The sequence below is a fragment of the Sinocyclocheilus anshuiensis genome, unplaced genomic scaffold (genome assembly GCF_001515605.1).
Source record: "Sinocyclocheilus anshuiensis isolate Anshui unplaced genomic scaffold, SAMN03320099.WGS_v1.1 scaffold453, whole genome shotgun sequence".
NCBI classification, from domain to species: domain Eukaryota; kingdom Metazoa; phylum Chordata; class Actinopteri; order Cypriniformes; family Cyprinidae; genus Sinocyclocheilus; species Sinocyclocheilus anshuiensis.
The window spans coordinates 1,447,124-1,461,674 of NW_015537979.1; the positions used below are offsets into that span (position 1 = coordinate 1,447,124).

Genomic DNA, 14,551 nt, shown 5'->3' on the forward strand with positions numbered 1-14,551 from the left:
GTAATAACGGTTTTACCATTCTGTTTTACTGTAAACAGGTACTGGTCATTTTTCTTGTTCCCAGTTTCTATTCCTAAATGACTTTATCTCTCATTAACCCCCGCCATAATAAAACTCTACTGGCAGCTGAATGTTCTGAGATCACAAGCTGTTGTACAGGGCCATCTGGTGTTAATATTAGTTCCTGCATCATTCATACTCTTAAGCAAAATGTAGCGTGTGTGCATGTGGTACATACAAAGAGCCTCTTCTTTTTCATGTATTTATTTGCATTCAGATATGATTCATATAGCTTTTTTTGCCCAGTCATGGATGTTATCCTCAAACAAGATTTAATGAAAGGCAACACAGACACTGTAAACTTGAGAAGTAATTGCAAAGACCGGCTGTGTTTAAAACAGCTCAGTCCACGGGTGGTTTGTGTGAACATCAAGGTGAATGGAATATCATTGCAAACAATACACTTTGGGGTGTCTTCGAGTACCGTAAAAATAAGAAAGAAGAAAAAACCCAGTCATGGATGTTATCCTCAAACAAGATTTAATGAAAGGCAACACAGACACTGTAAACTTGAGAAGTAATTGAAAAGACTAGCGGCAAAGACGGTGTTGTGTTCAATTTTGACCCCCCTGCCAAATTATTACCCCCCGCATTCAAGTCTCTACCTGATTGCCTAATCCTAACCCCACCCCTAAACCTAACCCCTCTCCCACATCTACTCCTAATTTTACCAATGGGGGGGTGGGGTGGGGGGGGGTGCACACACTTGCACTCACTTGCACACCCACAATAACTCTCACCGATATTTAAAAAAAAAAAGGAAAAAAAAAAAAAAGTGTGAAACCCTGGTTAAGTTGCATACATCCACATCTTGGTGTTGTAGAATACGAAATTGAAAATGAATTGTGAAAGTGAAGTCAGATGAAAAGCGAAAAGCATGCCTAAATAAACAGCTCTAGCCCATCCCACACCCTAAACCTCGCCCACACCCACCTGAACCCCTGCCTCAGCTCCGCCCCCTGCCCTGCATTGAAATTAGCAACAAACCTTGAATACTAAACAAAGTATTGTACTCATTTCAGCTCCCTTAATGGTTTTCGCATGGATGTGTGACCCTCAGTGTGGGAGTTTATTAACTGAGGTGAGACGGTCCGGTGAGGTAGAGCCAGATTTCGGTCCACAGGTTCTTAGCAGGTTTATAGGGTTTGAGTCTTCAGCTCGATGGGCTCCCCGCGGGTCTCCTGCTGGTTCTCGGCCTCTGGGGGTCGGCTGCCCTTGAGAGTAGCTAGCCGCTCGGAGAGATCCCGCATACGGGGAAACAGTATGAAATCATACAGGATGGCACCCATAGCACCACCAATCATAGGTCCCACCCAGTACACCTGTCAGAAGAGAAAAAGAAAGTCACTAAATATTTTTTTCCTGTAATTTCAGTACTTTACTTTGCGTTTCTTACCCAGTGGTTGATGAAATTCCTCGTGATGACAGCAGGAGCGAAAGATCTAGCTGGGTTCATGCCAGCTCCAGTGTAGTACATCTGATTCAAAGACAAACAGGGTACATGTTTGGTGTACTGCACACTTAAAATACTCAAAAAAGTTTATTCTAATACTAAAATATTCATTCTCACCCCCATCAGGTGGCCCATAGTGATAGAGAAGCCAATGGATAGAGCGGCAGAACCCAGACGGCCGTTTCGCCTCTCATCTGTGACGGCGAAAACGCAAACCACCAACTGCAAGGTGAGAAACACCTCCACTGTAGTCTCCATGCCGAGACTCATGCCGGGCTGCAGCTGCAGAGACATAAACAGGTACAAAAAGTTATTCATAAAGATTTATAAGACTGCAACATAGATATACAGTTCTGTAGGGGCCTGTTAGCGCAGTACTGTGTGCTTCTATATATGTACTGAATACAATGAATAAGATTTCAATACATCAAATTTATTAGATAAATTGATTTTCCATTAAAACACATTTGAACTCAAAATGTGCAAATAAATAAATAAATAAATAAATACAAAATCATAATAACATTTATTAAATAAATAACAATTAAGATTTATAAAATAAAAACAATTATTCATTTTTTTTACAAAATAAAATAAAATTATTTTTGGGGTCACTCTTACCGTGTTAAGTGCCAGTGTGCCTCTCATGTTGTTGGGTGTAACTCCATAAAGGGCCGCGGCTCCTGCCATGGCCCCCAGGCACTGAGCGCAGATGTAGAAGAAAGCTCGGAAAAAGGACATCTGAGAGCCGACTAAGTAGGCGAAGGTGACGGCTGGATTGATGTGTCCTCCGCTGATGTGGCCGATGGATTGGATGAGATTGGTAGCAGCAAAACCGAAGCAGAGGGCAGTGTGGAAGACATGGTACGGCCCGGAGGTCCAGCGTAGCGCTGCGCCCATCCCGAAGAACATGGTGCCGAAAAACTCGGCGAACACCACCCGCCAGAACATCATAGAGCGGAACTCCCACATTGTGATTTATGAGATCCAACTAAAATAAAAAAAAAAAACGAAGCTTATTTGGAGTTATCAGACAATTTGGAGGGTTTTGTCAGAGAGACCTGAACATCGATACTAAAGGCTAAATCTACACGGCTAATTCTAGATGAGCGACACAGAAGAGATTACGGAGCATATCCTGCCCACACCTAGTAGAGCTGGTCTGACGGACCACAAAGGGGCCATAGGGGGCATTTATAATGGCCTCGGGGCCCAGCGTGACGACATAATCCCCCCGAGAGGCAGAAGCTAAAGGGGGCATCCCATATCAAGCACACGCCACTCACTTCTCTCTCCATTAAACTCAAAGAGAGTGAGATTAAGACAGGAGGGCTCAAAGTGATGGGGATGTATATTTTTTAGGCCTAAAGTACAAAACAGATCCACAAATCAGATTTTGGTGAGGCAGAATTTGAGGTCATGAAATGTCTCATTAAAATATGCTTTCTAAAACCTTACAAAAATCAGGAAATTTGTGGATTTTTATCAGAACTTAATGTGGATTTAGGTTTAACGGGCGAGTTAGTGCTGACTTGAACTCACACACAGGCAGAAAACACACACAACGCACATCCTCAGAATAATGCCACGCATCTGCACATGCACAATGTCCATCCGATCCCGCGGCTCAAGAGAGGCCCTGCGCTGACAGATATGACAGATCCAACAGTGTTCAGATACATGCAGCGAAATCCCTGAGCACAGGAAAGCCATTGTTGCTCAGAGCATGAAGCTAACATGTGAAAACATCTCTTATCTGTCTCTCGGGTTTGAGCTGCAGTCTGGCTCACACTCATCAGTCAAGTTTTAAAACCTGAAACCTTAAATCTTCATGGTCACGAAAAAGAGTAACATTGTTTACCAGCGTAATCTATCTATCTATCTATGTATCTGTCTGTCTGTCTGTCTGTCTGTCTCTATTTTATTTTATATTTATTTATTATTATTTTTTTAATCTATGCAGTGTGGTTCATGGATATATGATTGAGTGCTGTTGGTGGTTCTGATTTGTTCAGGGCAGAAGTGATTAGGCAGAGGTTTGTATTGTGTGCGGAGCAGATCAGTTGTGGAGGGGTGGGGGCCTCATAGCCGGATAAAGCCCTGGAAAATCCCTCTGTTAGAGGAGCTGATGGTGAATTAGGATCGCTGATCTCATCTGTTTTACTCCCTCACTTACAGACACACTCACACTCATACACATGCATGCTGAACAAAACAAAATGCTGGCTGGCACTGTGTGGATGTTCTTCATTGTTTAAGTGCATGTGTGTGTTATTAATAGCTGCAATGTATGATTTCTGCATGAATATTCTAGCATGAATGCCAAACACAACATACTGTCTGTGTGCATTTGTGAACTTGAATGTGCGTTTGCAAATTTATATGCATAAAAAGGGATGATATGAGAATATTGCCACTGAACATTGTGCATTAGCATGTTCAACATGCTTTCTATAAGAACACAGGGAAGCAAAACTATGTAATATTAGAGTTTATTACATTCTGCTACAATTATACAAGTAGAAATGTGGATCAGAATAATTTGTAGCATAGCATTCTAAACGTGAGAAAACATTTTTGTGTTATGTAAGGAAATAAAAACCAGAGGTTATTGTATAGCCTATGTGCGGGTGTGCTTGTACTCCTGTCTGAAATAATTTACACAAGATTATAGTTTGATATGATTTAAGTACAGGAAGAGTTTAATAATCCCATTATTCATAAATCTGAAAGTCAAAAGTTTGCTCCAAATATTTAATTCAACAAAAGATGTAATAACACTATCAACAAACACACTGGCATACAGTATATAACACTTTAAAAGCTGTTAAACACATTCAACTATAGCCATGAAATGAAATTCACACCGAAATTCTGCAGTTATTTGGTTAACAGTGGATTTAGGAAAAAGTATGTAATATTACTGAACCATAATAGCAAGCTCAAGCCACATAGGCATATGTTTGGCACTTTTATATCTACCCATGTGCAAGCTGAGGGTTTTGTACACACAGCATTCAGCTTAATACAGTACTAGGCAGTACTTCTGATCCACAACAGAACATTCTAATATGAAAACATTTTTATAGAATATTTATAGACTTTTATGGAATATTAGATGTTAATGTGCTGGTTGATCCTCTAAACCACGCTGTATCATATGTGATATGCAAATTTCCAAGGTTTCTGAATTATCACCATGATCAAAGCTTTACTTTAAAAAAAAAACTGTTGTACACAAACTTTCTTTTCTATTTTTAATATTCTGTCTAAATATTCAACAGTCTGTTCATCTTAAAAAAAAAAAATTCTTCTATCTCTACTTGCATGGTGCAATTCATGTAAGAATGGTTATGAAGAATCTACACAGATTCGTTCTGTTTCATGAATAAGAGCCATTGATTGGTTGTTTGTGACTAAATGTAAAAACCTGCATTCTTAATCTGCTGAATGTGAGCTTAGCTGTGCTCCAGTTTGTTGCTTTGTTTGTTTCTCATGGCGCTCTGTGTGACAGTGGACAGGGACGATCGAGACACGCTGGCCGTCTCCACAATCTCAATGTCCTTGCAGGTCAAACATGCCACCAGCTTCTGTCTGGACGCACTGGGGGCAAAGATGAACTCATGAGACACTCCAGCCAGGACTGCACCTAATATTGGACCAATCCAGTAGACCTGAAAACAACAGAAAGCATAGATACACAGCATTTTAAAAACTGGTAAAAACAAAAAATAACCTTTCACATCGATATTCATCTCATTACTTGTGTGCTAGCAATGCTATTAACTCTTTTCCGATTTCTATAGTTTGGACTGCAGAAGTAAACCACAGGGTAAACTCCTTTTAAAATACATGGGAGACCATGAAAGAACAATGTTGGGGAAAGTTACTTTTAAAAGTAATGCAGCAGCAATGTCTGTGAAAAGGGTCCACATAAACGTACTAATTAGCTACATAGAAATGTAAAATTTTACAAAAATGAATCAAAAGAGCTGCCTAAAATAGTTTAGCTTTGCTTACCCAGTGATGTTCCCAATATCCAAGGATTATAGCGGGACCAAGAGAGCGAGCTGGGTTCAGGCTGGCACCAGAAAACCTCCCCTAAATCCACACACACAAAAAATATTAATTATTATCATTATGTGTATTTGCAATAATACATGGAGAGGAAGGACAGAATAAAGGGATCATTATTTGTGTAAAAATAATCTGATTAAATCTAATTAAAATTTGCTGACAAAAGGACACTACATTCAGTGTTCCTTTAGCTCGACTGTAAAGCACTAGCAATATGCTAGATGTGCTGCTTAATATTATTGTAGAAACCAAGATAAATTGTTTTATTTTCAGGTAAAGTTCATAACAACAACATTTATTTGAAACAGAATTTTTTTGTAACATTGTAAATGTCTTTACTGTAATTCAATCAATTTAATGTAAAGTTGTATACATTAATGTATACTTGCTGAATAAAGGTTTTAATTTCTATAGTAAAAGAAAATCTTTCTGACTCTGAACTTTTGACTGGTAGTTTAGTAATAAAATAAATAGCTCGAATATATTGTAAGTCACTTTGGATACAAACATTTGCCAGTTACATAAATGCAGATTGCAGCAGAAGCTGCCATACAAGTTTGATGAGGTATATTATGCAAAAATAACAGTAATAGTAAAATGATAATATAGCAGTGTACACCAAACATGGACACATCAAAACATATCAGCAAGTTTACATTCCACATCCAGAGCACTCACATATTTGCACACACTTACAGCGATAAAGATGGCAGTGGTCACAGCAAATCCAATGGCCAAATTCCCTGGTTCATTTATTTCTCTCCTGCGTTGATCTTCCACAGAAAATACAGTGAACCCCAGGAGAAACGTGGCAAGCATCTCCATCCCAAGAGCTTGACCTGCGTTCATATCCACTGGGACCTTCAGAGAAGGATATGAGAAGGATTGATTGATTGATTGATTGATTGATTGATTGATTGATTGATTGATTGATGTTAACATTGAGTGTCATCTCTGTATCTCTATGAACTGGAAAAGAACCCTAAAGAGCATAATTCTCAACACAAACCTGTATCTAATTTTTTAGAAATTGCTTAATTTCTATTTAAAACAGTAGGAGATTTAGTGCTGCAACAACATACTCGTCCAACAAACACAGTTCTAACTCTTTCCATACTGTAATTATTAGCACTGTAAATATATTAAATATATTATACAAACATATGAAATAATAGTCAGACAAATCTATTTGCGTAATGGGATATATTTTATTTTTTTAAGTTTGCATATGTGTTTTATGTTTTGTATCATATTTGATACATCAGGCTTTTATGGCTCATATAGTATGCTATAGAATATGGAGCTCATACTTGAGGCGGAAAAAACACCTATATTTTATTCAGAGGTCCAAAATGAATGAAATTATGCAGTTTGGTGCAGATGCTGATATTTAAATGGCCAAAAAGTAAGATGAAACTCTGGTAGCTTGTAATGTAAATCAGTGAGATCTTCATAACAGTACAACAGACTACTTACATAAAATACATATAAATATCAGTTGTCACACTATATCTCTCAATAATATGTCATATTAAGATATTTAGATGCTTAGTTTCATGATCAAAGCTCTGTAGTTTTTATTGTGAGGCAAAACACATAATGTAATGCAATACAATGATGACTGAGATATGAACAATAAACGTCCTCAAAAGCCTAATATATCATATTTGATGCTCACATTTTTACATTTTTATAAAAATAAAAAAAATGCATTTGGATAATTAAGTAAACCTAAGTTGCTTCAGTTCATTAAGTGTTCCTCTTTAAATATTAATAATAATATAAAAGTTATTCTTATGCTTACTTTAAAGTCAAAAAGACATGTGAACCACAACCTGAAGGGAGACAATTTTTTCAATTATAATAAAATGACTTTTACTTGATTAAAAAATGTATAAACTATCAAGCAGACGACATAAGGCATGGTTTCACTTTATTCTGATAGTCCACTTGAGACATTCTACTAACTGTAGTAATTTTGCAACTACATGTCAACTAACTCTCATTACAGAATAGTAGACTGCTAGGTTAGGGTTAGGGTTAGGGTTAGGGTTAGGGTTAGTAGAATAAGTTGACATGCATTTGCAAAGTTACTTATAGTCAGTAGAATGTCTGTTAAGTGTTAGCAGATATTAAGCAGACAGCCTACTAATGCTCTAATGACCGCTAGTTGACATGTACTAGTTACTTATAGTTAGCAGACTGTCTGAAGTAGACTATCAAAATAAAGTGTAACAGAGGGATGCAGTAGATTGTGTGCAACAGGTTTGCTAATTTAGAGGCCTTAGAAATGTGTGTATGAAATATGAAATAGTAGGCTTTATAGGGTTAATAGCATAGGCGGAGGGTGAACCAACTCCAGGGTAAGGCTATAAAAGCAGCCTAATGTATTAAACATCGTAAACCTGTCTTTTTAGGCAAGGACCAGACATGGGTGTCATGTAGGCTAAAAAAAAAAAGTTTAATGGGACTGAATTTGTATTTAACGTGATTACAATTTAATAAAATGTTGAAAAAATTTTAAACGTTTCCTTTCCACGATTATTCAAACAGCGAATAAATTATATAGGCTATAGAAAGTGACATTATCACTAACATTGATCTATCGCGAATTTAAGCACTCTAAAAAAAAAAAAAAAAACTATGGTTATAATCACTGAAGCTGTATACACTGTTAAATGAATCTCTTATAACACTGTAAAAACGCCTAAAATGAAATATGGTGCAACATGAACAGATCTTAATTTAATGCCGCAATCGAGACTGTCTATTCATATTCACTTTGTTAGCAACAGACGTAATAGATTTTACTTGTTTGTGCAGGGACATTTTTGTCCAATTTAGTGGCATTTTTGCCCCAAGTCCCCGTGGCCAGGGGAAGGCTAAGCCTGCTTAGGCCCCAGCCTTACACATGCTCCTCTGCCTATGGTTAATAGCATTAAAATCCGCGGGAAATTTCAGTGTGAAAAAAATGAGTATGTTGATCAGAGCATGTCCAATGCGGTGAAAACCTCTGAACCTTGTTGATGAAGTTCTGTGCTGTGGACTTCAGGGGCAGAGAGAGGTACATGAGGCCAGCTGCGAGGATCCCACCCAAACACTGAGCGAGCAGATAAACCACAGCCCTCAACACATCCACCTTACGCATGGCCAACAGGGCCACAGTCACCGCAGGATTCACCTAACAACAACAGAACACTTAATTACGCTTTAAACTAACCATCCGACATGTTTTTACTTGCTCATTCATTCTCTTGCACTTTCAGTAATTCTTTAAACAATTCTTCGCATTTATTTTGCAGATGCTTTTATCCAAAGCGACAAACTGTGCATTCAAGGTATCATTATACAGTTTTGTGTTTCCTGGGAATTGAACGCATAAGATTGATTATTAACACTATGATCTACCAGTTGAGTTAGAAGAACAAAGAAAGAAAGAAATCACATTTCTTTACCTGAGCCCCACTGATTTCACCAAAGCAATATCCCAGAACCACAGTTGCCATACCAGCACCCAGTGCGGGGTAAATGGGCCCCGGGGAGGCCCCGTCCGGCCCCGGCACTAAAGAGCCCAACACAGCAGATACAAAGACCAGAGAGCCAAGAGTTTCTGCCAGAATCCCCTGCCAGAACTGACGGCTCCTCAGCTCCTGGTGTGAGTCGACAGAAGAGATAGAAAAGAAATAACTGGCATTAAACCTGTGACTAATTCACTGCTTTAAGGACTATGAAACATCTTCAAAAGCCAGCGAACAGTTTATGCTCATTTACATGAATAATACACAAACACCCATGTTTATGTATTTCTTTTTATATCATATTTACATATTTTTGTACAAAAAAAAAAAAACGACTTATTAGATACAGTAAATATTTGTATTAAAAAATGTTGCAAAGTAAATCAACATTCTCAAAACGCCCACAGAGCAAAACCTAAACCTTTTTAGTTAAAACATTTCAATTTAAGATACAATGACAATATCTTGATGCAAACTATTTTGAAATAAACTTCCAACTACCATAATTGTTAGAAATGGCATACTGTTTAAATATGTTTTTACATTTACTTACGTTTACACAGATACTACAAAAAACGGACGCAAACATTACAGTTCGAAACATTATAATTAATCGTTTTTAATAACATTATGTTACTGTTTATCATGTATTATAATCTTAATATCTTCATAGTCTCATATAGTCACATTTAACAGATTAAAGCTGGACGATAATTTAGTTTACATTTTGCGATGATACGAAACAAACAAATCAATAAATCTTTTTGAAATCCAGATGCAACATCACCATAAAATCCATTTATTACAAAGACATTAAACTTAAATCAACTGACTGGCATTTCATCATAATCTCACCCTAAAACCTGATCATTCACACTGGATTCAGTGTCTGTTATATTAGTCCTTACCTCTTTTATTGCCATTCCAGGTGTGATGTTTTATAGTCCGTCTGTCTGTGCTGATGTTAGTGTGTGTTTGAGGACATGGGCTGGACTGAAGGGTGTCTTCTGTCAGAAAGAGCCTAATTAATTCCAGTGGAGGAGACTACAGGAGGCCCGGCACAAAGGGATCACCGCCTCCCTCCGTCCCGCTACACTCTTAGCACTGCTTACACGCTTGCAAACCTCACCACAGCATGATCACAAACACATTGGACATGTCGAGCTTTAATTCACTATAACAACAACAACCCTTGGCAGCAGTCGCTAGATGCAACAGGTCGCTCACTGCTCGAAAGACAGCAACCTAAACTGTGAGACCACTAAGACACACTGAGGTTTTTCGGTTTATCATTATCTGCCACTGTTGGGTTTCAATGCCAACATCCTTCAATTATAAACCAATGCAAACACTAAGCGCACACATATTTTATCCACCGTTTCTTTCCTTTCATCATCCTGCCTGTGAAGTACTGTGATCATCGCCATGGCGACAGCCCGATTGGCCTGATTCAGTTGCCATGACACCTATTATGATGCTAGACGGCTCTTTAAAGTGGCCTGTTTCAGATGAGCTAAACATGCAATCAGGACCTTCTGTTGGCCTTTAGACTGAGAGGGGTTTTAGTTCAATTCAGTCTAATTCATCAGATCAAATGAGGCTGATGGAGCTTCACTGAAATGTGTTTTATTTCTATTAACTTATACCACAAAGCCATTTGCACTGCGTTCTTTTGTCACTTAATATTTTATTTTGGTGCGACAATCTATTAAATGACTTAGTATATAAAACCATGACGCACCAAAAAAAAACACACTGAAGAAGGCTTTCAGCCGAAACGTTTGTGTTCTGTCCTACTGGTGATTAACGTAAAAGAATATTCAAATTTTGCACATGCAAAAAACAAAAACAAACAAACAAAAAAATAATAAATAGATAAAAATACAACAATTTGCATAAATAAGAAATTCAAATCTGGTGCGAACATAAATCTAATTGTTCAGATATCTGAACTTATGAGAGCTGAGCCAAAGTGATTGAGAAAAATTATTTTGATTTTTTTTTCTTTAATAATTTTAATTATAATTTTAGTTTGTTATATTAATTTTGTAATGTGCTTTTTTATTCTTTTTATTAGCTTTCATATTTGAGATATTTCTATATATCTTTATTTTTTATTTCAGTTTGAGTCATTTTAGTATTTCAACTTCATTTTGTGTCAATTAGTTTCATTTTTTTTTTTAAGTTTAGGTTTTCATCTATTGTTTCATATTTCTGTATTTCAGTTACTGAAATAGTTTTAGTTAACAATAACAACACTGCCACCATGATAATACTACTATTATGCATAAATACTTAAACATTTAATTTTGTGTCATTAGAAGAGAATGTGTTAGATGTGTGTATTTCTCTAAATTAAAACACAATTTCACAAGTTTGATTTGTGGTGAAATTTGACGTGGACATGTTCTTGAGTGTTCGTGAGAGTCACACAAGGTCAATGATCAGTTGTGAAGAAAATGTGTAAACAATGATGTTTGAATACATCTGCAGCCTCTCAACATTCGTCTCAACACACTTCTGGGGCAGAGCTCTTGCAGGTCAGAGTGAAAGTTCAACTTCTCGGACTAGATCAAGGTCAGCATTGCCTTAGAGAGGTCAGGGGAGCAGGGAGTGTGTGTGCGTCCTGTTTGTAATCCACTCCATGCTGGTGGTTTGTGGAGCAGTGATCCCCTCTTTTGTGAACCTAAACCCGGGTGTAAGCCAACGAGGGGAGGTCGATTTGACAGTGTAGAAACCCGCCTGCGCAACTTTTTTCCACACACAGAATGCTGACACCAACAGTACACACACACACACACACACACACAGAGAGAGAGAGAGAGCAGCCGGAACCGCACACAAGCACCAAACTGCCAGCTAAGGGTTACTAGAAAAGAACAGGACAAAAGAGGCTAAAACAGGGTTAATAACAGTGAATGTACAGCAAGACAACTTGAGATAAAGAGATTTCAAGGATTTGGAAACCAGCCACACAGTCTTAAGTCACAAATGCAATGTCATTTCATTAAACAACAAAACATTGAATAAACGGTCAACAAATGCTGCAGCTTTTCTCAGAGCTAACTTCATGTTTCTAAGCCATTTGTCCAATAACGTTTAACCAGCTGGTGTCAACATGATTTTAGTGGATGCATAAAGTCAGTTCTCCTCAAGTTCACATAGGTACGGAGAGCCACATTAACTATGAACATGATACACTAATGTTTGACAACAAAGTGTCACAATACTTTGGCCATCATTTGGTCAGATATCAAATATTTAATCTTAATAACTATTTATTATTATATAATCTTAAATATTAATACAGGTGAATACTTTTTACATTTGACTCATTTTACTTTAAAATGTATGTTTTTAATACATAATCAAATAATACATTTATTAAATAATTAATAGCTTTTTAGCTTTAAAAAGATGCTTGTGTTATCCTTGTCAAATAAATGCCACTTGTTTATCTCACAATTCGGACTTTTTTCGTGCTATTCTGAAAAGAAAAGTTTAAATTGTAAGTCACAATTGCAAGAAGAAAAAAAAAGTCAAATTTTGTGAAATAAAACGTCATCTTTTTATTTATTCCATTGCAGAAACAAGCTTCCAGTTGCATCAGAAATGTGCTTTATAAACAAATGAACTCCAACTCTAAAATATGTCAAATTCTATAGGGTTCAAGTAATAGAAAACTGCACGATCAGAATTCTTAATTATAAAAACACGTTAAAGTCTCTGAAATGCTGGTTTCCAGTTATAAAGGATTTGCAAATTAAAACAGTACTACAATATACAGCCGAAAATCCGACTCTGAAACGAGTTATTTGTGTACTTAAAGGCAAGTCATTTTCAAGTACTTAGACTATTGTATTTGCAGAGTAAAACGTGAATACTCAGAATTGCTATTATGTCTATTTTTCAGGGTCATCACTAAAATTCACCAGGGCCCTGGACAATATGGATGGGTATTGAGAACAAGGACATGATATCATGATATTTAGAAACTGTACAGAAAGGTGAATTATCAAATGAAACAAATACAGTAAGACTCTAAACATAAAAAAATGAATATTCAATTCAATTCAAGTTTATTTGTACAGCGCTTTTTACTATACAAATCGTTGCAAAGCAACTTTACAGCAAATTAAGTTTCTACAATATTTAGTGGTAGCTTATCAGTGGTGACTGTCAGTTAATGTACATATGGCAGAAATGTATGGAAAAATCAATTAAAGACGTAATCAAACAAACGATGAACACTATTAACAGCAATTATTATATGATGCTATTAAACTTGGTAGTTCTGTATGTTGTTTCAGGGTTGGCATCATCTGAGGTCCTCTGAGGGGTTGGCATCATCTCTTCTCAGGTGTTCTGGACCCAGACTGAAGCTTGTGTAAATCCTAGATACCACGGGATGTCATTCCCAGCAGAAACAGAGAAACAAATAGACACATAATTAGCGTAGCTGCTGTTCCAACCAAGCAAAATTGATTAGTTTAACCCAAGCTAAAGAATAATAATGCACATTTGATCAGATATAACTGCAGTAAAAGATTATGAGATGCATTATTTGAATGCTTGGCCAAAGAGATGTGTCTTTAATCTAGATTTAAACAGAGAGAGTGTGTCTGAACCCCGAACGTTATCAGGAAGGCTATTCCAGAGTTTGGGAGCCAAATGCGAAAAAGCTCTACCTCCTTTAGTGGACTTTGCTATCCTAGGTACTACCAAAAGTCCAGAGTTTTGCGACCTTAGGGATGGATATAGTATTGAATAGTTCCAGATATGTAAAAGGGGATCGTCCTGGCCTCCAGTAAAGAGAGCAGCAGGCCCAGCTGGGACAGACAGCAGCCTGAGCTGCGCCATGTGCTGCAGACACCCGGCGCTCCGGGGAGCTGCGCGACACAACGCGTGCAGACGCGCTCCGACCACCTGCTGCTCGCGGCCATGAAGAGCACAACCAACACAACACAGCACTCTGCTCTACACCAGTGAATCTCAACCTTTTGGCCTAACCCTAACCCTAACCCTAACCCCAGTCCAATTCAGAACCATCCTCAAGGACCCCCAGAACAAAACTGACTCATCTATGTATCATTTGTGTCTTTGTGAGGACCAAATACAGTCAAGTATAATGCAGGTTAGCTGACTTGTCCAGTATTTGGCCATATCATCAGCTATATTGGATTTTTCTTTGTCAAAATATACAACATTTATACAAAAATTCATAATTTATACGGACACCCTGGCCTTACGTCAAGGACCACTAGGGGTCCACGGACCCCTGGTTGAGAAACACTGCTTTAGATCAGTCGTAACCCCTCCTTCCAGCGCTTTTTATAACCAGAAACAAAGCAGTGAGCAGTCGGGAGCGCCAGCACATCTGTGTTGAGATGGAGAGTTTGGGTCTCATGAAACCACACCGCTTTCATGTGCTGCTCTCTGCAAC

At 37.7% G+C, this 14,551-nt stretch overlaps 2 protein-coding genes across 2 annotated transcripts; both read right to left on the reverse strand.

Annotated features, from left to right (window-relative positions):
• Positions 1–1,142: 1,142 nt before the first annotated feature.
• On the reverse strand, positions 1,143–2,500 carry LOC107673254 (lens fiber major intrinsic protein-like). The gene is made up of 4 exons (XM_016466775.1): positions 2,135–2,500; positions 1,631–1,795; positions 1,457–1,537; positions 1,143–1,382 (listed from the first exon to the last, which is right to left on the reverse strand). Exons 1-4 carry the CDS (start codon positions 2,483–2,485, stop codon positions 1,197–1,199), a joined length of 783 nt encoding a protein of 260 aa, XP_016322261.1. The 5' UTR covers positions 2,486–2,500; the 3' UTR covers positions 1,143–1,196.
• A 2,272-nt stretch (positions 2,501–4,772) lies between these two features.
• LOC107673245 (aquaporin-4-like) lies at positions 4,773–10,088 on the reverse strand. The gene is made up of 6 exons (XM_016466766.1): positions 10,017–10,088; positions 9,046–9,240; positions 8,610–8,771; positions 6,287–6,451; positions 5,534–5,614; positions 4,773–5,187 (listed from the first exon to the last, which is right to left on the reverse strand). Exons 1-6 carry the CDS (start codon positions 10,029–10,031, stop codon positions 4,972–4,974), a joined length of 834 nt encoding a protein of 277 aa, XP_016322252.1. The 5' UTR covers positions 10,032–10,088; the 3' UTR covers positions 4,773–4,971.
• Positions 10,089–14,551: the final 4,463 nt, after the last annotated feature.

Coding starts and splice junctions, on each gene's coding strand:
- LOC107673254 (XM_016466775.1), bottom strand. CDS start 2,485: ATGTGGGAGTTCCGCTCTATGATGTTCTGGCGGGTGGTGTTCGCCGAG. Junction 1,538..1,630: donor CTATGGGCCACCTGATGGGG/GTGAGAATGAAT, acceptor TCTTTGAATCAG/ATGTACTACACTGGAGCTGG. Junction 1,383..1,456: donor GGAATTTCATCAACCACTGG/GTAAGAAACGCA, acceptor CTCTTCTGACAG/GTGTACTGGGTGGGACCTAT.
- LOC107673245 (XM_016466766.1), bottom strand. Junction 8,772..9,045: donor GTGAAATCAGTGGGGCTCAG/GTAAAGAAATGT, acceptor TGTTGTTGTTAG/GTGAATCCTGCGGTGACTGT. Junction 6,452..8,609: donor CACAGAACTTCATCAACAAG/GTTCAGAGGTTT, acceptor CCTTCTCTGAAG/GTCCCAGTGGATATGAACGC.